Source organism: Polypterus senegalus, chromosome 2 (assembly GCF_016835505.1).
Source record: "Polypterus senegalus isolate Bchr_013 chromosome 2, ASM1683550v1, whole genome shotgun sequence".
Taxonomy (NCBI): Eukaryota; Metazoa; Chordata; class Cladistia; order Polypteriformes; family Polypteridae; genus Polypterus; species Polypterus senegalus.
The window spans coordinates 152893995-152920756 of record NC_053155.1 but is presented as its reverse complement, the minus strand read 5'-3'; the positions used below and the strand labels follow the sequence as shown (position 1 = coordinate 152920756).

Sequence of the window (26762 nt, the reverse complement as noted above, 5' to 3'; positions counted from 1 at the left end):
CTAAATCTCCCATGATTGTGGAGAGAACGGTATTCAGGTCTTGTTCTTCTGACATCTTGAACAATTAATCCTGCCAACTACGCAAATTGTGATCGAAAAGAAAGTCACAAATACAAAATAAAGATTTGTGGACCATCCCCGTATATTGTCGTGCAGACAATATTGAAAAAATGCAGTGATTCAAAGTCCTGAAAGTACAATGAACAAATTTACTGAAACAAAATGGCGGTTTTATAGAACAAAAAACAGGTGACAGGAAATGGTTGGCAAAATGGTGACGTGGCAACAGGAACCGGAAGTGACTTCATTTTGAGGAGCCGGAAGTGAGGTGGTTTGTCGGTGCCGGAAGTGACGTCATCAATATTGGCCGGAAAGTGACGTCATCGTGGCCATTTTGAAAACCTGGAAGTTGCGGGATTAATTCTCTTCTTGTTTCCTGTTGGCAAAAGAGAGTTCAGGTAAGTACCACATGACATCCCCTTATCCCACGATGTTTTACTCACCTTTAGGCTCTTTGACTGCCTCCTAATTGTACATGTGTGACACTGAAAACACAGTGGCATTTGTAAAATGACATTTTCAACAGTGTGAGGCTGCATGAGAGCTTGGTTCAAGCCCCTTGGGTTAATGCAGATGTGAACTTTGTCAGTGTCCTTTCTATGAGTATCTGACATTGAAGACACCCAATTAGTTGTTTCTGAAATGGGTGTCATGACTTACAGCTTTGTTGCTTAGTTATATTTGGATCTACTTTCATCAAATATGTCATCGGTAATTTACCTAACTTTTCACTGAACATATCATAATAATTAGTAAATATTTTATATGACAAGTCAGAGTCCTCCTTGAGATCAACTTGATGCAATTCATCAGTCAGAGGTATCAAGTTAATTTTTAAACAATCCTGCTGTCTATTTGTCCTGCACTCAAGTAAAACTCTGCTTTTAGTGTTTATTACAGTTCCTTTATAGGCCACCAGTTTTGCAGTTTGCTTTTCATTGATTTTCTCTTTTTTCATCAGAGCTCTGTAGGCATCAGCTGAAATTACATTACATTTCACTCTGGTGTTCAGTTTAAGATAAAGTGCATTGTCATTAATGTTTACACAACAATGATTTTCATTTTTGTTTTTAATGTCACCTTCTTTTATTGCATCAGTCTCACTGGCATCTTGTGATAATCCATCAATAAGAAAAGCTTTATTGCTGTAACTCAAATTGGTTTTAGTTATCTAATTGATGGATTCTTAATGCTGCCTTATAGTGCAGATCTGCAGTGAGATTTAAAGTGGTTATACTTTTTACATTAGTAATACTGATCTACATATACTTTGCACTGTCTCTTTTTGCTAAGTGATCTCCACCATAGTTTGTGCAACTTGTAATTTGCTGTGCTGCTGACTGGTTCTTGAGCTGCATCTGGTTTGCACTTTTCTTAATGAGTACAGGACACTCACAGATGGCCCTAAGTCATGAGGTGCTGCAAGTGCAATTAAGTGCTGCTCGGTTAACTCACTGATCTGATAAAGTCTAATGGTTTTAACTAATGTTAGTTCTCTTTCTATTAGTAAAGTTTTTCTTACGTAGGCACCGATTATGCCACAAACTAATCTGTTTCTTTCCCCTGGTTTTTGATCTGTACTACTGAAGCAGTGCCTCTACTCAGCTGTTGTACAGTAATTATATCTTGTCTGTTGTTGACCATAACTGCTGCAGTGCATACGAATGAACAGTCCCTTTCAATTGCCTGTTTTCCTGTCAGATTGAGTAACATAAATACTCTGGCTTGTCACTATTGGCTGTGGAGATGAAAGATGTGTGATGGGCGCCCGGGCGACAACCTGCCCAAACCCTGACACGATCACAAAAGCAAAGTCCTGTATCCAAATAAATGAAGATTTTATTTGAAATACCTCCAAAAACTATTACACAAAGCAGAAAAACACTGGTATTTCTCTCTACACAATATACTATCTCACCACCGCACTGCCCTCCTCCAGTCGAGTGTTGCCTCTCTACCACCCAGCTCCGACTCGCCTGAATAAGGGAGTGCTGTCCCTTTTATTACAGACCTGGGAGAACTACTGGTGCAAGGGCGATTGCCCAATGGAAGTCACACGGAAGTCTATTATCAGAGTAGGGAGCTTGTTTCCCTTCAACGCCCTCTTGTGGCACCCTGTGACCCCAGTAGGGCTGCCCTGCTAGACTACATTTCCTGGCATGCCCTGCTGGCTTCCCACTGGGTATGGATATCCGGGACTGCTACCATCTATCGTGCTGAGGGAATAACATTTCCCTAGTGATATCTCTACTTTTATAGGGGCTGTCCATCCATCTCTTCCTTCCAGGTCTGCTTCCTTTCATGGCCAGGATGTCCGTCCAGCCCATGTGGCATCTACAGATGTCATATTCTTGTTTAAATGTCCACCAAATGTGCTACATCGCCAGAAGTTAGTGACTTCAGATGCCTAAATCCTTCAGCCATCTTCTCTTTTCTGTATTGTTACAAGCTGCTGTGCCGAAAAATTGTGAAACACTTGCTATTATGAAGAGTCAGAAGTTTTCTTTCTTTCTAGTAGTTTTGGTGTGTATTGGTTATAATATTTATTTATTTACAGAGAGTCTGTAAAAAGCCAAATTTCCACATTGGGTCAAATAAAGTATTATCTATCTAATTATGTTTTCACACAGTGCCAGTGGCACTAGATTTATTTGTTGATTAAATAAACCTGTTTAGAAAGAAAGTTTTATTTTCTTACAAAGGTGTCCTTTATCTAATGGGAGATTTTGGCTGACAACTTGAAAACATTCAGTGCCAAACATTTGCAATAATACATGAAATCAATACTTTTTTTGACATTATCTAAGACAAATGCTATATAAAATAGTATCCCAATTCCAAACATGATTTATTGGAAACACCAATATGCACTCATTTTTGTAATTTACAGCGTAGGCTGCAAACAAAGATCTACAGGGTATTTGCAGCTTTGGAGATGTTTATAATTACACAGTTAACATCTTCTTGCATTTAAATTCCTATCAATTCAAAATGCATTTTCTTCCATATTGTTGCATGTAAACAGTCAGACAAACCAATAAAGGTACATCTTAACTTAAATAAATATATTATGTAATACTCTACAGGATCACGGTGCTGTGGTTAGCATTGCTGTTTGGTCTGTGTGATGTTTACACATTTTCCCCACATTTGTAGGGGTTTTCGACCTGGTATTCTAATTTTCCTCCTGCAGCAAAGACAAACTGGTTGGATTAATTAGTGACACTACAGTGGACTGCTGTGAAAGAAAAGGGATGTTTGCTGTGTGCAGGATTGTCTTCTGTCAGTTGCCTGATTTGGCCACAATAGGTTTTAGCTTCCTGTCACTCAATGAATCATAGTGTATTTAAGAATGGAATGATTGATGCTTAATTTCTGGAAACATTATTTTAAACAAACATGTAAGCAAATGTATATTTCATGTACTTATAAATTTCTTTTGAAAAACGTGTTAAGTGACTGTGAGCTTCTTATGTTACAAGGTCCCAGTAGATAAAAATCAATGATATCCATGTTGCTCTTTTCTACTTACGTTGCTTACTCGTGAAGTCTGTGTTGACCATCTCTTAAAAAATAAGTGCTCATGACCTTTATGAGTTATTACAAGATAATCTAGTTATGGGTTGTAAGTTGTAAGCATATGAGCAAGAAACAGGTATTCCTGAAGCACAGTACAAGTCAATTACAACAATAACTTATTTGTGCATCTCTGTTAGAATACTGATGTAACAAAGTTGGGTGCAAGAAACTTAAAACGTGACAAAGCCGGGTCCATTTATTGAACAAATGTCGCGGTGACCAATACAACATCTTGCCACCCTAAGTACTGTACAACACGCTGACATTAACAATAAACATCATCTACTTCATTCATTTAAACAGTTGTAAACGTTTTTCTAGCTTTGGTTGTATTGGCTAAAAACTAAACCCGCGAGGTTTAAAACTGTGCTACCAAATTTCGCGTTCTTACAGAAGATGATCTACTATTAATATCTGTATCTGAAAGAAAACAGTTTATTTGAACATTGGGGATCCTGATGACACCCTTCAGCCTATGCGCGCTCAGACCACTTCTACACGAATGAAGAGCGAAGAAAAGGCAGCTGTTCTTCTGCAAGACTCGCGCAGAGCTTGCACCAATTGGTCAAAATCTGTGACGTAAAGTCGCGCTCTCTGCGCAGTGTGGTGCGGCTGCGCGGTGGCGTATTTGCCACGTCTAGTTGTACGGTTAGGATTTCCTGGTGTAAGGAACGACAGTCAGTGGCCGCCTGTATTATAAACAGCAACCTGCTAAAGCAAAACACCAACTTGGGTGAGTAGTGGGTCTTTCCGTGGGTACTCCAAATAAATACGTGTTTCTGATTAATCCCATATATGAATCTAATTTGCAACGGTCGCTCAAAAATTAAAAATAAGCTCCTGCAGTTACTATCTTTCACGACATTAATATTGTGTAACCCTCAATGATTAAGATCATAATTCCAATTAACAGGAAACAGCATGCAATGCTTTAAATATTATTGTCACTTTCGCGAGGGCATTGATATTTTCCTTTTCATTCAGCGCCCTAATCCGGTTATAACGTGTCGCCGGTATAATGAGGTTTATTACGGCGCACAATTTTGCAGGAAGTGAGGGTCATGGAAATCTTAAGTGCTTCTTTCTGGGGTGATTATGTTGCAAGTATACATTTCCGGCAATGACGTAGCGATCGGGCCTGTTGTTCTTATAAATATATATTTTTTTAAGCGTAGTTTTGCTTTCATTTACGTGTTATTGAACTACATTTCCGAATACAGGCATAGGTTTAGGCTTCGGTAAACAGAAAACACAGAACGGTTCAGCTTTCACATCACGACGTGGCGATTTCTTTGATTTCTCTGTATGACACTGCACGATTCAGGTTGTGCTAGCGTATGTGATCACTTACTAGAACGAACAAGCTGATGATATTTTCTTGATGCATCCATCCGTATTTGGATAGTATGCTGTGATTATTACAGTCGGAGGAAAAACAATTTAACGGAAACAATGCAATTGTAATAGAAATAATCGACCAGTTCACACATTGATAAAACTCTCAACACATTCGATTATCAACCATCACAGCAGTTGCAACTCACGAGAATTTCACAATGCCTTAAACAGTTTAGTTTTTGTTATAATTTATAATGTTCGTAATATATGGTGAACGATTGTGCAAGGTGCATATGTTTGAACTGTTTGGACTAGGATGTAAAAATCTCCAAGTGGAAGAAGGTGTTTGCTGTGGGGCAAAGTATACATTGCCCAATCTGTTTCTGTGAAAACTAGTAGCCTTTTTTGCTTATGTAAAGTGTTTTAACGGTTTCAGGTTTTTTTTTTCTTTCTGAGTTAGACTGAATGTGAGTTGGTCATTTCTGAGTTTAATCTCTTCTTCTGACTCTTTGTGTGAACTTGAACAAGGCACTTAATCTACTTTTGCTCACTGGTAGAGGGCAGCACAAGAAATAATGTAATATGTTTATTAGTGCCACTGCCTGGAAAATTAGATCGAATGGACCACTTCATAAAGTATCGGAATCTTACTTTGTTATTTTGGATGAGCTGTGAAAATATAAGTTGACATTCTATGCTGCAGAATATCCAGATTTTATCATACATTTTTTAACTAGAATTTTCACTCCTTTTTTATTGCTGTGAAATAGTTATACTTACAAAGTATTCCAAAATGAACACATAATTGAAACACTTAAATACTAAAATAATAATACGCTAATTTATTATTAATTTATGATGTGTGCAGTACAAGGCAAGTGGGGATGCTGGTAATGCTGAATAAACGTTTTTCCTGTTTTTTATTTTTTGTAACACCTTCCTGTTTAGTCTGTCAATCTACCCTATTCTGAAAGACTTGTACAGTACTCAATGTCTGATTTTCTGTATTCTTGGAAGCTTATTTTAGTGAATATTATTAAATCATTTATCCAAAGTTAATATTACAAAAGAAAAGGTATATGTGTGCCTGTAGTACTCTGCTTAAAAAATAATGGAACACTTAATCATAAAGAGTCATAACACCAAGTCATTTAAGCTTCAGGGATATCAATTTGCCCAGTTAGGAAGCATAAGTAATTGTGAATCAAATTCACCTGATTTGATGCAAATGAAACTGACAGCAAGTGCACTGGAAAGACAATAGCAAGGAACCCCAAAAAGGGAATGGTTTTTCAGGTGGCCACAGACAGTTGCTCTCTTCTTGTCCTTCCTGACTGATTCTTCTGTAGTTTTTTTTAGTATCCTTGTCACTACTGGTAGCATGAGGTGGTATCTGCAGCTGATTTAGTTTGCACAAGTAGTCCAGTTCCTCCAGGATAGCACATCATTATGTGTCATCACAAGAAGGTCTCAAGAGCATGGAGAAGGTACCAGGAGACAGGCAGTTATACAGTATGAGGAGAGCTGGACAGGGCCATAGAAGGGCAGCTGCTCCTTTGTGCAAGGAGAACAGGAGGGGCACTGCCAGAGCCCTACAAAATTACCTCCAGCTGACTACTAGTGTGCATGTTTCTGGCCAAACTGTCAGAAACAGACTCCGTGAGGGTGGCACGAGGGCCTGATGTCCTCTAGTGGGACCTGTGCTCACAGCCAATCACTGTGCATCTTGATTGGCATTCACCAGAGAATACCACATTTGGCAGCTCTGCCATTAGCTCTCCGTTCTCTTCACAGGTGAGAGATGATTCACACTGAGACATGAAAGAGTCTATAGAGACAACATGGTGAATGTTATCCAACCTGCAACATTATCCAGTATGACTTGTTTGGGTGGAGGATCAGTGATGGTTTAGTTGGGCATATCCTTGGAGGGTCACACAGATCTCCATATGCTAGGCAATGATACATTGACTCCTGTTAGGTATCGCAATGAAATCCTCTGAGCCAGTGTCAGACTGTAATCTGGTGCTGTGGGCCCTGGGTTCCTCCTGGTGCAGGACAATGCCCAACCTCATATGGCCAGAGTGTGCAGGCAGTTCCTGGATGATGATGACATTGACTGGCCTACACATCCTCCCGTTCTCCACGGGTAATGGCCTGTCTCCTGATATCTCTGCCTTGCTCTTGTGACCTTTTTTTGACAGCATGTATGGATGTGCCATCCCAGAGGAGCTTGAGTACTTGTGCAATCTGAATCGGCTGCAGAGGCTGCCTTATGCTACCAGTAGTGACAAGGAGACGAGCAAAAGCAAAATTAGACATGAGTGAATAAGGGAGAGTAATTGTCTGTGGCTACCACCTGCAAAACCATCCTCTTTTTGGGGGTTGTCTTGCTGTTGTCTCTCTAGTACACCTGTTAATCATTTTAATTTTGCATGAAAGCAGGTGAAGTTGATTTACAATCGCTTAAGCTTCTTAACTCGACAGATTGATATCCCTGAAGCTTAACTGACTTGGTATTGGACCATGATGACTAAGTGTTCCCATAATTTTTTTAGCATTATAGTAACAATTTGGAAATTACTAGAAATTCATAAAGTAAATGCTCAGTTCTTGTCCAAGATGGTTATGTGTATTTGTTCCAAAGAGGTAATGCCAATCATGTTCTTAACTACCTGTAATCTCCTAATTTAATCACACAACTTGCTCCAGCTCAGAAGTTGCCAAGTTCAGTTATGGGAGCTACAGTACCTTCTGATTTTGTTCCAGTTTAGTTGCCTAGTTAGAAGTCAGTTCGTGCCAAACAGTAAACTTACAGCACATCCATAAGCGCATCACTTTTTCCACAATTTATGTTACAGCCTTATTCCAAAATGGATTAAATTCATTTTTTTTCCTCAGAATTTTACACACAACACCCCATAATGACAACGTGAAAAAAGTTTACATGAAATTTTTGCAAATTTATTAAAAATAAAAAAAATTGAGAAAGTATTCACAGCTTTTGCCATGAAGCTCAAAATTGAGCTCAGGTGCATCCTGTTTCCCCTGATCATCTTTGAGATGTTTCTGCAGCTTAATCGGTGTCCACCCTTGGTAAATTCAGTTGATTGGACATGATTTGGAAAGGCACACACCTGTCTATATAAGGTCCCACAGTTGACAGTTCATGTCAGAGCACAAACCAAGCATGACATCAAAGGAATTGTCTATAGACCTCCGAGACAGGATTGTCTCGAGGCACAAATCTGGGGAAGGTTACAGAAAAATTTCTGCTGCTTTGAAGGTCCCAATGAGCACAGTGGCCTCCATCATCCGTAAATGGAAGAAGTTCGAAACCACCAGGACTCTTCCTAGAGCTGGCTGGCCTTCTAAACTGAGCGATCGGGGGAGAAGGGCCTTAGTCAGGGAGATGACCAAGAACCCGATGGTCACTCAATTAGAGCTCCAGAGGTCCTCTGTGGAGAGAGGAGAACCTTCCAGGAGGACAACCATCTCTGCAGCAATCCACCAATCAGGCCTGTATGGTAGAGTGGCCAGACGGAATCCACTCCTTAGTAAAAAGCACATGGCAGCCTGCCTGGAGTTTGGACTCTCAGACCATGAGAAACAAAACAACATCTCTGGTCTGATGAGACAAAGATTGAACTCTTTGGTGTGAATGCCAGGCATCACGTTAGGAGGAAACCAGGCACCGCTCATCACCAGGCCAATACCATCCCTACAGTGAAGCATGGTGGTGGCAGCATCATGCTGTGGGGATTTTTTTCAGTATCAGGAACTGGGAAACTAGTCAGGACAACGACCCTAAGCACACAGCCAAGATATCAAAGGAGTGGCTTCAGGACAACTCTGTGAATGTCCTTGAGTGGCCCAGCCAGAGCCCAGACTTGAATCCGATTGAACATCTCTGGAGAGATCTTAAAATGGCTGTGCACCGACGCTTCCCATCCATCCTGATGGAGCTTGAGATGTGCTGCAAAGAGGAATGGGCAAAACTGGCCAAAGATAGGTGTGCCAAGCTTGTGGCATCATATTCAAAAAGACTTGAGGCTGTAATTGCTACCAAAGGTGCATCTCCAAAGTATTGAGCAAAGGCTGTGAATACTTATGTACATGTGATTTCTCAGTTTTTTTATTTTTAATAAATTTGCAAAAACCTCAAACTTTTTTCACGCTGTTATTATGGGGTGTTGTGTATAGAATTCTGAGGAAAAAAATGAATTTAATCCATTTTGGAATAAGGCTGTAACATAACAAAATGTGGAAAAAGTGATGCGCTGTGAATACTTTCCGGATGCACTGTATGTATGTATATAATATATTATAATATAATGCTTGTTGTGTGTTTAATGTATGGAACACTGCTCTTGCAAAAGGAAATGTGTCTTTTATAATTTAATTGATGAGGGTACTGCAGTGGCAAGCTGGTTAGTTCTGTTGTCTCATGATTCCAATGTCCAGAGTTTAAATCATCCATCATTTATCATCTGCATGGACTTTCCCTCCACATAACGAGAGATACACAGGTTAGATTAATTGGTGACTTTAAATTGGCACCATTGCATTAATGTGAATGTGTGCTTGTATGTGCATCATAATGGATTATTGGCCTGTCCAGGTTTGTTTCCCAGCTTGCCCCTTTTTGGCTGGGAGAGATTGCATCCCCACACAACCCTGAATTGGATTTGACAAATGACCAAAAGTCAATTTAGAATATATTTTAATTTTCTATTGCTTTATTTTCAAATTATCATAAATACATCGTGCTAAACAAATTCCAGAACCATACATTTTTAATTTCCATATATTTTTCTCCCAGTCTTTCCATTTAAGTTTAAAAGACTGCATTTCTCAGATATATTTAGCTTTGCAATGAGCATATATATCAATTGGGACAAAACAAAGAAAGGATCCAGACTATTATAAATGAAGTTACTCTAGAGTGGGAAATAAATGTAACTTTCAGTGTGTGTTCAAGTGGACAACACTTCTAAAAAAATATATGTAGCAAATGCTTGTAATTAATCCATTGTTTGTATGTTTTCTAATCCATTGTTTGTATGTTTTCTCATGGGCAATGGTAATATTGTGTTTAAATGTGTATGCATGTAATGTTGGGGTTCATCAGGTATTAGATAAATGGGTTCTGACTTTTCTTTGATGGTGCCTTGGAGGTTTGTAAATGACTACACTGACTAATAACAGCATTTTTTCTACATATTTGTGGAAAGTTCCCTTGATAATGACATGAGTCGTCCCTGGAATTAGGTGTTGCAACATTTTTTTGATGGTGGTAAAAAAGTTGGGTTATATGTTAACTTTTAGTGCCCAGAAATGACCTAAGTTTGGTCTAGCTGGTACCCAGAGTATTCAAATCTCTGAACTTAATAGTTTCTTTCAATGTTTGGAATACACTGGGCAGGGCAGTAACGTTTTATATTTCTTAATTGTTAAATGCTAGTTTGCACATCAAAGAAATGAAAGATAATTTTCTTTAGTGCAGCTTTCTTATAGACTCTTCTGTACATGCTACAACACACAAACAGATGTAAATAAATTCACTGTTAAAAAATGTTGTAAAGCAGTTCATCACACACTATTTGTTTACACAGAATTGTAGATAAGAATTTGTAAATGTGAGTTCTTGGCTTAAATTTTCTGAGCAACATTAGAGAAGTTGTATCTACGGCTTGTTTTTATGCTGCTTTCATACTTGATTCTGTTCAGCCGTCAAATAGGATGCCGGTATCTTATTTGGTTCTGTCTCCTCTGAATGTAATAAAGCCTGTTTTATAGTGCCACACACATTTATGTTTTTATGAAATTCTAGTAATGCTCTATGGTACCCATACAGTAACCATACCTTTTCTATTCATACTATATTTGCATGTTAATATATCTGGTATGTTGGCCATGGGTTATAGATATGTAGAATATCTATAAATAAATAAATTTATTGAAATTAGCTGTTCTTCAGTGTCTGAAGTAAACAATATGCACCTTTAAAGGTGTTTTATAGATCCAGTAAGATTATGGCACTCTGTGAAAAGTACAAACAGACTAGCATATCAAAGAGTGAAAGAGCAAATACAGGTGACTTTAGCATTCACATTTACCAGCTGAAGCCAGGAGAAAAGGTTTCATTTAAAGAGTAGGTTGGTGTATGCAAAAACGTTTTAGTACCTTGTGAGCACTAGGCCTGGGTAAAAATAACTATTTTTTGATAAATCATTATTTTTCATTTAAACAACTCTATATTGATTCTTAAAGTCTCAAGATTGATCTTGTGAATCTTTGTCCTGCTCAATTACTATACTGCATACAAATTTTAATTATCTTCGTTTTTTGCATCTGATCCAGTAGATCCAGCACTAATGCACCTGTTAAGGCTTTCCATGGAAAAAGCACTTTACTGTCTAATCGGAGCCTTTGACTCTTAAATCAGATGTATGGATTTCCTACACATTCAGATGGTGCATTGGTAAAGGGCAACTGAATAAAAGCAAAGCCATGTGTAAGCTGTGCAGCTCAGAAGTTAAATATTGCTGTAACACAACACATTTGAGAAATAATTTATCTCAATGACACCCATAAATGTAATCTGAGTCTACATCCAAACGAGTAGAGCCTAAACAATCCACACTAGAGATGGCAGGTAACTCCAAGCTTCCATTAATTCATCTCATGCCCAAAAAATAATAATCTATAGCAGTTTTTATCTGTAAAGATATTAGAACCTACACTGTTGAAAATAAGAGTTTTCCACAAATGATATAGGTTTTTAAGCTGCATTATGCTATACAGTCAGAAAGCAAACAAGTGAAGTTATTGTCCTTAGGATTTATGAAAATCTTAAACAAAGCATCCCCACGTCTCTCAGGTCAGTAAAGAGAGTAGCCCTAACTTGCGACAGCTGAACATCCAGAGCAGCAGATTCCTACGTGACAATCATGTCACTACATTAAAAATGACTGTGTTGCAGACAGGCACGCTGCTTGCCATTCGCAGCAAGAGCAACCTTGTTGCCTATACAGTATGCATATTTGCTCAGGTGACTGGCTGTTCTCCCAAAAACCTTTCTAGCATTTCCAGTGAATGTTTCATTGTGTGACTGCATCAGTCACATGTTTGTGTGTTGGCAAGTCAAATAAAATAATGCTTCTCTTTAAGAACGTGGCTAGCTGTACTGGAAAGGCAAAGTTTGCAATGTGCCTTACCTGGCCAAGCAAGTGGGCCATTGTTGGAATTTTCAGAGCTGCCTGTGATACGTTAGTGAGCTTGTACACAAAGCAGCCAAGTTGAATATCTCCATAAGATACACTGTACAAATCATATTAGTGGTACTGTCAGTCATGATTGCTGGTTCTTTTTCTTTTATGTTGCATTCATCCAGTGCCACTGTCAACAGGCATCAGCTCCAGATCCTCATTTTAAAGTTTCATTTTTTCTCTGAGGAGGAAGTATAAAGGCACATTTTGAAAAACTGATTAATGCTTCTGTTACACGTGAACAGTTGAAGATTTGTGTAACTTGAAGAATTATAGAAAGACCGAACTCTTCCCGCTGTATCTTTAATTTTGATTAATTCAAGATTATTTTAAATGTCCAATAGGGGAATAAATTTGGCTAACAGTTTAGATGAAGGATGTCTACATGGAGATTCATAACATACGAATAAGGTTATTGAATGACATACTTTTTATTTAAGAAGCAATATTTGATTATTTTATAATATTTTCAGGCTGATATAGGTGTTTTATCAAGTAGATAAAATTGCATTGTTTTAAAACTTTAAACTTTTTAAAACGTTTTATTACTTTTAAATAAAAGTAATCTTAAGGTTTACTGGTTAATTAATGCTTATAGACATTAGTAAAAGAGACGGGCTTTTACTTCTTAAACCTGACACCTTTTTGCTTATTTTCCATTTGAAATTAAACGTGTAGCATCCTTAGTGTAATGTTTTTTTTCTCCCCAAAAAAAATATAAAAAAGCGTTGCATTTTTTGCCTTGAAAAATGACATTTTTATTAAATCTTTCTACTGTTAAACGTGCAAAACACTAAAAGTACAAAGTCAGAACTTTAGAAAGTATAATAAAGATACAAATAATAATAATGATTAATAATAATGAGACGCTTTATGAGGCTAGGAGAAAACGACACATCTATACTGTTGCCTAAGTAACACTCTGCACTAAAGCTGTTGACACTTTTACAGCCCAAATAATTCTTGAGTCTTGTGTGAAACACGTCTTACTGTTGCCCAAGTGGTGTTTGAGACTAACACTTTTAGCTCTAGTTTTACAGCCCAAGTGACTCTCGGGTCTAATGCTAAGGAGGTGAAAATGCATGAAATGGAATTTTTCATCAAAAAACACGTTTGCATAAAATTTTCAGAAAAGTATTTTTAAAATAGGAACTACTTGTAGATATCGTAAAGAAATATTAAGAGTTATAAAACATGTATATAATCAATTAAAAATAAATGCTAGTAATAAAAAGAAAACACTTAGCACTTCTGGTTCTGATTGTGTAATGAACAAACACACACACAGTTTTCTTTAAACTATAAAAGTTTTCAATACGTTAAACTTGCAAAATGGCTTATGCATTTATAATCATATTAAACCACCTTCAAAATTAAACATGTAGTTTAGGCTACAAGGTTTCTTTTCTGTAAAAGCGACCATTTACTGGAAAGGCATCATAGAAATATCTGACCACCACAATATTACACCATTTTTTTTATTTTTAAACGTGTGCAGCAATGTTTGAAATTAGTTTGGCACAACAAACAATGCTGTTGTTTATACTGGGGAAATATCCAGACTGTTTTTGTTTAGCAGCTAAAATTGTGATTTTAATCTGTGTGAAGCTCAGTTCTTCCTTTGCTGTATAATGCATATAGTTTATTTTAATTAAAAGTTCCTTTTGCATCATAATTCTTCAGCTTTTGTGTCCGGAAACCTTTTACCACCACAGATTCTTTGCCATTTTTGTTTGCAGCCAAGGCACTGTGACGCCATGTTCCATGTCGTTTGCTGTTGGAAGTGTGCTATAAGAGATTTACATTTGAAATGGTGTGACCCTGCTACAAAATCAGTTTTGCTGGCTAAACTAGGCTTGCTTTTGCTGTATTTCTACATTATCATGTCTCCCTCCAGATTGTATAAAAGTCAGTTGAACCCCGATAGCCAACTGGTCTGAACCGTTCGTTATCCACCCTGCTCTTACCTTTTGTCTTGGAATATGCAATTCGACTTTCAGTTGCAGTTGATGTGCTGCAAGATTCAACATTGTACTTGCTGCTTTTTTTCTGTCTGTATGGTACTGGAGTTTTTGATCTCCTTTGGTCACGACACTGGAAAAAAATAAAAATGTTCACATACATTCACGTACGCTACTTCATATCCATATTTTGTAAACGCATACGTGCTAATGTTACATATGTATGCGAGTGTGTGATGTAACACAATAACTCAGCAGAGTGACCACGTCGGAAAAAAATAAAACAAACACACTCCAAATCTGAACATTTATCAGCTAGTGGCAATTGACATACCTGTATTTGCAGTCGCCTGTCTTGAAATGTTTTATTCCCATTGCAGAAGGTTGAAATTTTGCTTGAATTATTCCTCACTTCAAGCTGAAAGTCATGTCACTATGCCTAGCCTAGCAAACATTGCATTCATGTGTTTGTATCACATAATGCTGAAGTAGCATTCACCTTACTGTGATGACAGTGAGTCTTCCTCTTCCAACAGAGCCTATAATGGTATGTTTCTTTTTCAGTTGTTCATCATTGTGCACTTATACAATACAAGGTCAGACCTACACATTGTGCAAGTGACAACTTTTTTTTCTGTGTTCAGAGCAAAGTGCTCCCAAACTCTGGAAGTCTTACGTTGTACCGTTTTTTCTATCACTTTCTTACAGTCTGCCATTTTTCAAATGTATCCACATCCGAATGAAGTAATGACATAGTTGCACAGAACAACATACTCGGCCTAATGGCATAATAAACTAATGGATTAAAGTGATCCTTGTTGCCGTTTTTAATAATCGATTATTATTGATCGTGATGATTAATTGTTGCAGTCCTAGTATTAAGAGATTACATTTTTGTTGTAACTTTAAAAGGAGGGCATGGGTTTAGTTCATTGATCATCTGCTGCTGCCCATAGTACTCAAGTGGGATACTGTGCTACTAAATATTGCAGCAAGGAACAGTGCCAGTGTGGAGCTCATAAAGATTTAAGCATTTTCATGGCTGATTTCATGGCACACTGTCCTTATGAATAATTGCTCACACAACGGTCAGTATTACACTGAAGATGAAACTGCTTTTTCAGATGCTTCATTTGTATAGGATGCATCTGCAATGGCTTTTGATGTCTCTTTTTGTATTTACATGATATTTGCTCAAGCACAGCTATAACTTTTCCTGCTTGGATGGGTTGGATCTTGCTGTTACCAGTGTTACAGTATCAAATCTGTGTGCTGTTTTTTTTTCTTCTAAATAATTGTAAAAAAATAAGAATCACTGAGTTTAACATGTTTGACCAGTTACCAGTGGTTTTATCTGGGTTTTTCACATCCATTACAAGGAGGCAGTCTGCTGAACCCCATTTTGCTTTCTTTTTACAGTAAATCTTTATTTCATGAAGGGGTGGGTTTTCAATTGTGAAATTCGTTTGAAGGCTGCTGTCGAGTTTTACCTGCTTCATTTATTGACTGTGTGTGAGTCATAAAAACTTCAGTTTCACCGTGAGCAAGAAAATATAAATATTAACTATAATATCAAAAAATTAAAAGCAAACATTTAGAAATGTGTATTTATAGCATTTAACCTACATTTGACTATATTTAAATCTGTACTTATTAATATGAGTATTTATTGCTAATTTGACAACATTCTAAGCAAATAACATTCATGAGGAGTGGGCATAAGAGAAAATAATTTGGTAACTTCAGTGACAATTCTCAAAAGATTTCTGTGAGGAATGCCAGTGTCCTCAGAATGAACATTTTCTGGAAGTGTCATTGATGCTATAGGAGGGTAGAAATATAGTTAACTAGCTGAAATGAAATACCCGGTGTTGCCCTGGAGGACAATGTTTTTTTTTTTTTTTTTTTGTTTTAGAAAAATATAATTTAAAAATAAAAATATATTAACAAACAATGAAGACTCACTAATATGCTTATCTTGTATGTATGTTATCATCTAGTTGACGCTTGGAACCAGCCAGCTCTATTTAATTTCAAAAGCAACAGGGGTGCGGTGGTGCTCAAACATAAAGAATACTAGTAGTCACCTCCAGTTCGCCTTCTGGTGGTTGTTCCGAGTGTCAACTCGATGATAACATGCATACAAAACCACAAGATTCTCCCACCCTACACAGAAGGGGTTGGATTAGGGTTGATTTCACTCTGTTTACATTTTACAATTTTACATTTATTTTGTGGTTTCAGTGTTTAATGCCCTTTATATTTCCCTCTCACTTTCAATTACAGAAGTGTGCTGTACAAAGAAATTACATTCCAGGGGCCTCATGCATAACTCTGTGCGTAGAATTCACACTATAACATGACGTAAGCACAAAAGCCGAAATGTGCTTACGCACACAAAAATACAGATGCATAAATCTGTGCTTTCGCCCACTTCAGTGTTCTTCCGCTCCATAAATCCCGATCAGCGTGAATAGTAACGCACGTGCACGCGTCTTCTGTCCCACCCCGTCTTCTCCCAGAATTACGCCTCTTTGAATATGCAAATCAATATAAATAGCCCTTAAGCTCATTGTTCTGTGAAAAGGCAATGGCCAAAGCAAGAGGGAAAATATAAGAATTGCAGCGAATACCAAGTGAAGGCAAAGAAAAATGTACTATTTGTTGGTTTAATCAGTGGTATAATCAACAAAAGAAAGTGGATCGAGTGATGTAGCGTGTTGGACAAACTTGAAAGGCCAAGTTCACAAAGTCGCACAGTGCCCGACATAAAAAAAAAAGATGTCACATATCAAAGTCGCCGTGAAAAGGCGACACGTAGCCCACCATCTGAGTGTCATATGAAAGCTTATTAGGGTACAGACAAAAAAAAGGCACCCAGTAGGAAAAAAGCTCGAAATGTTAACTTCAATCTTGAAATTTCCACTTTAATCACATAGTTTATTTTGTCATTAAAGTAGAACATCATAAACTTCATCTTTAAATCGTTTAATTTACTAGTTTCTCAAATCCCATCGTAACTAAAGTAGCACGTTAAATGCTTTGTTTTGTATTTGATCTTTTGCTCTATGTGTGTGGATCATTACGTGCTTCCGCTTTCTCTTTCTCCAACTGGACACAGAATCCATTATATTCGTGATATTACAGCTCTATGAATAATTAAAATACTGAGATGTATACGTGATATCTTTTTCATGATGATAGGAGTTAAAGCATGTCATTAAACATGGGAAAATGGTGTGTGATTGTGTGCGTCCTTTGATAAAATTATTGTAGCAGTACTGTCTCTTTCAAACGTACTAATCTCCAATTCCTGTCCTTACTTTTCTTTCTCGAAATACCCAATCGCCACACAGTCAGCTCTGTAATAGACTTTAAGCCATCTGTAAGCTTACAACGACGATTCTTCAAAACTTTTAAGGAACATTGAAATATCTTTGTAGTACATGTTTAATTATTCTATCCATCTATCCTTCCAGTGTCGCGTCAGCCCCAGAAAGAACACAGTACAAGGTAGGATCAATCCGTGAACTAGCTAGTGCTGCGGAACCGTGTCCTCACATGTTTAATTATTAACAATACAGATTATCATTTAAAGTTTTATCTGTATAATGTAATCAACATATTTTGCTGCATTGCATCTTAAATATTATATCGTCATCACATGTAAATACGCGCTTTATAAAGTGGCCCAGGTTGTGCAATATTATAACTATAGTGCAAGTTTACAGTGAGGTGATTGTACTTATAAGTACAAACAGTTCTACAAGGAGCACTAGATGGACTGATTGATTATTTAAAGTTCTTGGGATTAAACTGTTTCTGAACCGCGAGGTCCGTATAGGAAAGTCTCTGAAGCGTTTTGCCGTGGCTGAGGCAGCATATGCTTGATGCTATATACCGATAATTCTCTTTCCGATCAGCTGCTGCTGTGATTCCCCACTCAGATACAGTGATATAAATACTCCGAGTGGTGCAGTGAGAGTAATGTGGAAAAATGGTGCAGTGAGAGTAATATGGAAAAAGATGATCCGATGTGGCAACACCTAACGGGAGCAGCTGAAAGAAGAAAAAAAAGTGAGAGTAACAACGCTAAAGCAGTTCTGGTATTTGGAATACTATGGCTATTCCCTGGACCATTATATTGTTACAAGTTAATTACAATCTGATGCATTACACTAATAAACAATATGCGGTTAGTTTCAATATATTTATAAAGCTGCGTCAGGAAAATAAAGAGTAACCACACAGGAACAGTAGCACTGCTTTGACGCTGGGTGCCACCAGTCTGCAAAACCGAGTGGAGAACTTGCGTACGACAGGGTATAAGGTACCGTGGAAATGTGCGTGGCTTTACGCCAAGTGTAGGTTTTATACATCGCGATTTGAACATGTTAAAGTTCTTATGCAACATTTCTGTGCGCATGCACCGTTTATGCATGAGGCCCCAGGTCTGTGCCTTGCTTATATTCGTTAATTAATTCAAAACAGGGGAGAAAGTGTGAAAATACTAATCTAACCATATGTTTTTTTTCACTGCTTCTTTCTTTTTCCCACAGAATTGCTTCCTTAGATGAAATAAGAGTTTAATTTACTTCTCAGAAATGGACTGTGCTTGGTCAATGTGCTCTACCTTGAGATATTAATTGCTTCAGTTAACACACATACAGAAGCATCTGCTTTCAGTATAATTTGTATTCTTTATTTACATAGGTTGCCCTTGTTTTGCTACTTGTATATGTTTGTTTATATTATGATATATTTATATAGTCATTAGAAAGCTAACCAGAGCGCCTCTTGGCAGCATCAGCCATAAGGCAGGACACAACTCTGGATTTAATGCTAGTGCAACAGGGGCTCACATGAAAATACTCATTTGTTCAAATTTCCAGTTAACCAAACACTTATGCATGTGTTTGACAAAAATATTCTGGTTTAATGCAAACATGCATTTGACTTTTGTACAATTGGTCAAACTAAACCAGTTACGAAGCTCAGTAGCACCCAACACAATGTATTTATAAGTTTTATCATAAAATAGTGCTTTATATATTTATTAAAATGCCAGATTTCCATTAATAATTAACATGTTGTAATTTAACAGTACTACAACATGGGATATGATGTGATCATATTTTCTGTATCTCCTTTTAGGTGTTCAAGGCAGCCAAAAGCAGTGGCACCATGAATGGGCAGTTGGATTTAAGTGGGAAGCTGATAATTAAGGCTCAGTTAGGTGATGACATTCGGCGCATCCCTATCCATAATGAGGATATCACCTATGATGAGCTGGTTCTTATGATGCAGAGAGTTTTCAGAGGAAAACTTCAGAGTAATGATGAAGTCACTATCAAGTACAAAGATGAAGGTATGTTTTGATTTGGTGACTTTAGCTTATTGGATTTGTTGTGGAATGCTGACAGTCAAACCTTCAGCTTTCATTGTGGTCTGTGTCAGCAGTTACAGGAAAACTCATGTGAATGTCTAATATGTCCTCAAAACATTAGTCCATGTGAAATAATTGTGTTCTATAGAAAATAATTAAAACTTTAATAGCTGTTGGATTTTAGGTTGAAAAAGATCTCTCTTTTTTTTTTTTTTTAAGTTGTCATACATTAGAGAAAAATTTTCTATGAAAAAGTTTTCTATGAGCATTTTATAAACCTACGTTGACATAAGCATACATATGGAGTGGCATGTAGCAAGTTGCATATTATATCTATGTTTTTCCACAAATTTTTAAATGATGCTTACATGCATTTTGCCATTTTTAATGTCATAAAGTGAGCATCATGGTCATTTGTCGGAGTGCGTAATTTTGCTTGTGGAGATGTATATATTCATTAATAATACCTATCCCATTGTTCATGAAACAGATGTGTAAACATTTTCAGTTAGTAAGGTATACATACATATTTTTATCTTGGGGTTGTTGGGGAAATACCAATTATTCTGGAATTCATGGCAGTGTCACACAGTGACTATTTCAGGAATGCAAAAAAAGTTTGTGATTTAAATTTTTCCAATGCCCAGTGACAGTAAACATATCCTTAATAAGGAAGTATTGAATAATGTTTTAATTATAAATAGTTATTTAAAAATGTCATCAGTTACTACAGTGGTGTGAAAAACTATTTGCCCCCTTCCTGATTTCTTATTCTTTTGCATGTTTGTCACACAAAATGTTTCTGATCATCAAACACATTTAACCATTAGCCAAATATAACACAAGTAAACACAAAATGCAGTTTTTAAATGATGGTTTTTATTATTTAGGGAGAAAAAAAAATCCAAACCTACATGGCCCTGTGTGAAAAAGTAATTGCCCCCTTGTTAAAAAATAACCTAACTGTGGTGTATCACACCTGAGTTCAATTTCCGTAGCCACCCCCAGGCCTGATTACTGCCACACCTGTTTCAATCAAGAAATCACTTAAATAGGAGCTGCCTGACACAGAGAAGTAGACCAAAAGCACCTCAAAAGCTAGACATCATGCCAAGATCCAAAGAAATTCAGGAACAAATGAGAACAGAAGTAATTGAGATCTATCTGTCTGGTAAAGGTTATAAAGCCATTTCTAAAGCTTTGGGACTCCAGCGAACCACAGTGAGAGCCATTATCCACAAATGGCAAAAACATGGAACAGTGGTGAACCTTCCCAGGAGTGGCCGGCCGATCAAAATTACCCCAAGAGTGCAGAGACGACTCATCCGAGAGGTCACAAAAGACCCCAGGACAACGTCTAAAGAACTGCAGGCCTCACTTGCCTTAATTAAGGTCAGTGTTCACGACTCCACCATAAGAAAGAGACTGGGCAAAAACGGCCTGCATGGCAGATTTCCAAGACGCAAACCACTGTTAAGCAAAAGAACATTAGGGCTCGTCTCAATTTTGCTAAGAAACATCTCAATGATTGCCAAGACTTTTGGGAAAATACCTTGTGGACTGATGAGACAAAAGTTGAACTTTTGGAAGGCAAATGTCCCGTTACATCTGGTGTAAAAGGAACACAGCATTTCAGAAAAAGAACATCATACCAACAGTAAAATATGGTGGTGGTAGTGTGATGGTCTGGGGTTGTTTTGCTGCTTCAGGACCTGGAAGGCTTGCTGTGATAGATGGAACCATGAATTCTACTGTCTACCAAAAAATCCTGAAGGAGAATGTCCGGCTATCTGTTCGTCAACTAAAGCTGAAGTGATCTTGGGTGCTGCAACAGGACAATGACCCAAAACACACCAGCAAATCCACCTCTAAATGGCTGAAGAAAAACAAAATGAAGACTTTGGAGTGGCCTAGTCAAAGTACTGACCTGAATCCAATTGAGATGCTATGGCATGACTTTAAAAAGGCGGTTCATGCTAGAAAACCCTCAAATAAAGCTGAATTACAACAATTCTGCAAAGATGAGTGGGCCAAAATTCCTCCAGAGCGCTGTAAAAGACTCATTGCAAGTTATCGCAAACGCTTGATTGCAGTTATTGCTGCTAAGGGTGGCCGAACCAGTTATTAGGTTCAGGGGGCAATTACTTTTTACACAGGGCCATGTAGGTTTGGATTTTTTTTCCTCCCTAAATAATAAAAACCATCATTTAAAACTGCATTTTGTGTTTACTTGTGTTATATTTGACTAATGGTTAAATGTGTTTGATCAGAAACATTTTGTGTGACAAACATGCAAAAGAATAAGAAATCAGGAAGGGGGCAAATAGTTTTTCACACCACTGTACATACATATAAAACCCTTCATCAAATGCAGAATGCCAGCTTTTCTATTCAAGGTAAAGAAAGGAAAACACTAACATTCAACCTAACTTGCCATTATTCATCTTATAATTCACAAACTCCTTCTGGGGTTAGTCATTTTTAATGTTAAAATCCATTTACTTGAGGTACTTTTTTTAAACTTTAGTAAGAAGGGAGACAAAAAATGATAGCAAGTCAAGTTGGGGAGCATGCACTGGTACAGTGCGTTGCCGCACCCACTACATGACAAAACAACTCGGTATCCCGGTTGGCAACCCCTCAGGCAGACATGTGGTCCATTCCCCCCTGGAAATGACCCTCTATCTGCCGCAGCCAGGTGTTGCGTGGGCAACCTCTTGGCCTGGTCCAGCCACTCGGGTCCCCAAAAATAAGGATCCTACAAGCTGGATCACCCTCGGGGAAACACGCCACATGGCCATAGTGCCGTAACTGACGCTCCCTCAAAAGGTAATGTGCCTCATTTGGGACTCCGTGAGCAACTGCTCATTCGACACAAAGTCAAAGCAATGGTACCCAAGCATTTTCCAGAGAAACACAGTACCAAAGAAGTCCAGTCTTCGTCTCAGGTCACTGGATAGCACCCATGTCTTGCAACCATGAAGTAAGACAAACACATTAAAATTAGCTTGCTTTAACGCTAGAAGTATCAAAAATAAGGTACGTGAGTTGGAGTTGTATGTAGCAAAGCATAATTATGATATTATAGCAATAATGGAAACCTGGCTAAATAACAAAGATGGGGATTAGTATAACATACAGGGATACAATTTTTTTAGGAAGGATAAACAGAACAGAAAAGTAGGTGGGGTTGGTGTTTTTATGCCAAACAGAATTTAAATGTAAGTCCTCTTCAGTGGGATGATGAGCTCCATCTTACATGAGGGCATGTGACTTCGTCTGGAAAATATTAGGGAAAGAGGTCTTATTTTAGGAGTGTGTTATAGACCACCCAATTCAGACAGTAATTTCAACACACATCTTTTTAGTAATATCAAAAAGGCAAGTTTACAGGGAGATATTATAGTCATTGGGGACTTTAATTATCCAAATATTAACTGGGATAACCTTGCAGATGGAGGAGCACAAGAGCAAGAGTTTTTAGAAGTAATCATTGACTGTTTTTTAACACAGTATGTTAAAGCACCAACACGGTGTGAAGCTTGTCTGGATTTAGTATTTTGTAATAATCAGGATAGAATTAAGGGTGTAGGGTCAAGTGACCATAATGTAATGCAATTCTCAGTATTTTGTAAGAGTGTAGATGCAAAGACTAAAATTGTTAAGCTGATCTTTGGTAGGGCTTATTTTGACCAGATACAATGCAATACACTGGGATAAGCTTTTAAGTGTGTAGACAGTTGAGGAGCAGTGGAACAGGTTTAAAATGTTTTAAATGTAATGCAGGACAGATACATACCTAAATTTGGAATTAATAGGAAATTAAAAAACTCCACAGTGGATTAATAAAGATTTAAAAAAGAAGTTGCAAAAGAAAAAACGGCTTTATAAGGCATATAAGACTAATGACTACAAAGTGAATCAGAGCGTATGAGAACATGAGAGCAACCATTAAGAAGGATATTAGGGAGGCTAAAATACAGTTGGAGAGGAATATAGCAGATAAGGCGTAAGAAGACCCTAAGAGATTCTTTCAGTATTTCAGTAGTAAAAGAACAGTCAACAAAGAGGTCAAGTGAATCAGGAATAGTAAAGGGAATTAAAAGATACAGACAATGAAATAGCGGATGCCTAAACTTACATTTTTCTGAGGTGTTTACAAGTGAGCAAGTGGATAACCTCCCAGAGGTAAATGGGACTACTAAGGAGGTACTGAGGGATTTGGAAATTGTAGAGGGAGAAGTGCTGCTCAGATTAAATAAGCTGAAATCAAACAAATCACCAGGACCAGATAATATTTACCCTTGAGTTCTTAAGGAGGCTAGTGAGTACATATATAAACCCTTGACACATATTTTTAGGAAGTCACTGCACACTGAAGAGATTCCGAAGGACTGGAAAATGGCAAATATCATCCCATTAAATAAAAAGGTTGACAGGGCAGATCCAAGCAACTATAGGCCAGTAAGCTTGACATGCATCACAGGAAAATTAATGGAAGGAATTATTAAGGATAAGATTGAGCAACACCTGGCAAGGACAGGAGTTATTCTGAAGAGTCAGCATGGGCTTAGAAGAGGGAGGTCGTGTTTTGCTATTCTATGAGGAGGCAACAAAAGGATATGATCAAAGTGGAGCATGTGATATTATTTATCTTGACTTTCAGAAAGCATTTGATAAGGTGCCTTATGAGGGGTTGGGCATCAAATTAAAAAGTGGGAGTTCAGGGTGATGTTTTTAGATGGGTGCATAATTGGCTCAGACACAGGAAGCAGAGGGTGATGGTGCGAGGAACCTCATCAGAATTGGCCGATGTTAAGAGTGGTGTTCCACAGGGGTCAGTGCTAGGGCCACTGCTATTTTAAATATATATAAATGATTTAGATAGGAATGTAAGTAACAAGCTGGTTAAGTTTGCAGATGATACCAAGATAGGTGGATTAGCAGATAATTTGGAATCTGTTATATCATTGCAGAAAGACTTGGATAGCATACAGGCTTGGGCAGATTTGTGGCAGATGAAATTTAATGTCTGTAAATGTAAAGTATTACACATAGGAAGTAAAAATGTAAGGTTTGAATACACAATGGGTGGTCGGAAAATCGAGAGTACGCATTATGAGAAGGATTTAGGAGTCGTAGTGGACTCTAAGCTCTCGACTTCCAGACAGTGTTCAGAAGTCATTAAGAAGGCTAACAGATGTTAGGTTATATAGCACGGTGTGTGCAGTACAAGTCCAAGGAGGTTATGCTCAAGCTTTTTAATGCACTGGTGAGGCCTCATCTGGAGTACTGTGTGCAGTTTTGGTCTCCAGACAACAAAAAGGAGATAGCAGCGCTAGAAAAGGCCCAGAGAAGAGCGACTAGGCTGATTCCAGTGCTACAGTGGTTGAATTATGAGGAAAGATTAAAAGAGCTGAGCCTATACAGTTTAAGCAAAAAAAGATTAAGAGGTGACATGATTGAAGTGTTTAAAATTATGAAGGGAATTAGTACAGTGAATCAAGACTGTTATTTTAAAATGAGTTACGGGGACACAGTTGGAAATTTGTTAAGGGTAAATTTTGCACAAACACATTAAGTTTGTCTTTACACAAAGAACGATAGACACATGGACTAAGCAACCAAGTAGTGTGGTAGACAGTAAGACTTTAGGGACTTTCAAAACTCGACTTGATATTTTTTTGGAAGAAATAAGTGGGTAAGACTGGCGAGCTTTGTTGGGCTGAATGGCCTGTTATCATCTAGAGTGTTCTAAAAGACAGGAAGCACCAGGACTCTAAAGACTTGGACCTTCATCCTTTTGCATAGATATTGGGAGCGCCACACACCCCTTTCCAGCAACATCATGACATACCCCTACCCATGCTCTCCCAGTCCGTCTACTGACTTCAGAGCAAGAGTCACCAGAGACATGAATGTCACTGCCAAGGTAAGTAAACATCTCGACTAGGTTGACACTCTCTCTGCAAACAGACACACTGCTGATGGCTGTGTCCAAGAGCTACTCCCTGGGTATGACAGCCATCAGACTGACCAGACCAATAAAAGGTGTATCCACCTACAGAGATCTGTCCAGTCCCCGGTCTGCACACCTCAGAGAGTGCTGCCACTGAAATGCAGAGTTTACACAGCTCCTCTGACAGTAGAGGAAAATGATGATCTTGCCGGAGAGACCTGACGTTCCATGCGCTTACCCGTATGGGCTGCCTCAAATTGGGACCCGAGTGCTGTCGTGCAGCGGGTGACACCTCAGCACCACACCAGTTCTGATCCCGAACAGACCTGACCCCATTGGCTCTCCAACGGTTTTGACTCTCCCAGGGATGGGGCTCCCGAGGGCTTTCCCCCATCCCCTTCATGATGCAAACAGCATTCCTATGGGTGGCTACAGCAGAGCTACTTCCGTGGAGAGCAAAAAGGAGTCCTTTCTGTTATCTTGGAGCTGTGTGAATTTTTTTTTTACGGTTGCTGGAGTGCCAATCCTGCCTCTGACCCCCATGATTTCCCTGCAAGTTGGAGGACTGCTTGCAGGACTGGATGCAGTTTAACATCATACCCAGGACATACCTGATGATAGGTGTGATCTGATAAAATGAATATCTTGTTTACCTATGTCCCTCACTGACTCACTGTATTGTGTTGCATTCTCCCAACTTGTTTCAGTACATGTGCTATACTGCACACTACTCTAGCAATTAGAGTTTTTTTTTCTGTTTTTTGGGAAAACAAAATCAATAGTTAAGCAAATACAGGTAGTCCCCAGGTTATGGACATCCGACATACGAATGGGGCCGCAGCTGTGACGCATGCTTCTCAGTAACTGCCGCTCTGTCATCTTCAGCAAGGCGATGCTGCAAGTGGTGGCTGGATGGAGGCTGGAGGCGATTTCGCTGCTTGCGCAGTGTAGTGTCGCTCGGGCGGCTCCTGGCGGCAAGCGGTTTCACTGCCTGCCCACCACACATGGCTGTCCTATTCCTTCTCGGTGGGCGGCTGGTAATGCTGCAAGTGCTGACCTGGTTGTGGCCGAACGGAGGCCATTGAGAATGAACGGGGCGGCGGGGGGTAGCATTGTAGTGTGCATTGGATGGCTGCCTATTGAATGGGGGCAGTTCACTACCTGCCTTTGGCCGCACCGTGTTTGCTCTCGGTGGGCGGATGCTGCAG

The 26762-nt window shown here is 38.5% G+C and overlaps 1 protein-coding gene across 1 annotated transcript in view; it reads left to right on the top strand.

The window, feature by feature from the left end:
* The first annotated feature begins 4256 nt into the window (after positions 1 to 4256).
* tfg (trafficking from ER to golgi regulator) overlaps positions 4257 to 26762 on the top strand; it is a 148600-nt gene continuing 126094 nt past the window's right edge. The window contains exons 1-2 of the mRNA XM_039744851.1: positions 4257 to 4372; positions 19364 to 19577. Of these exons, the coding sequence (XP_039600785.1) occupies positions 19394 to 19577 (184 nt within the window). The 5' untranslated portion in view covers positions 4257 to 4372; positions 19364 to 19393. The remainder of the gene's footprint in view (positions 4373 to 19363; positions 19578 to 26762) is intronic.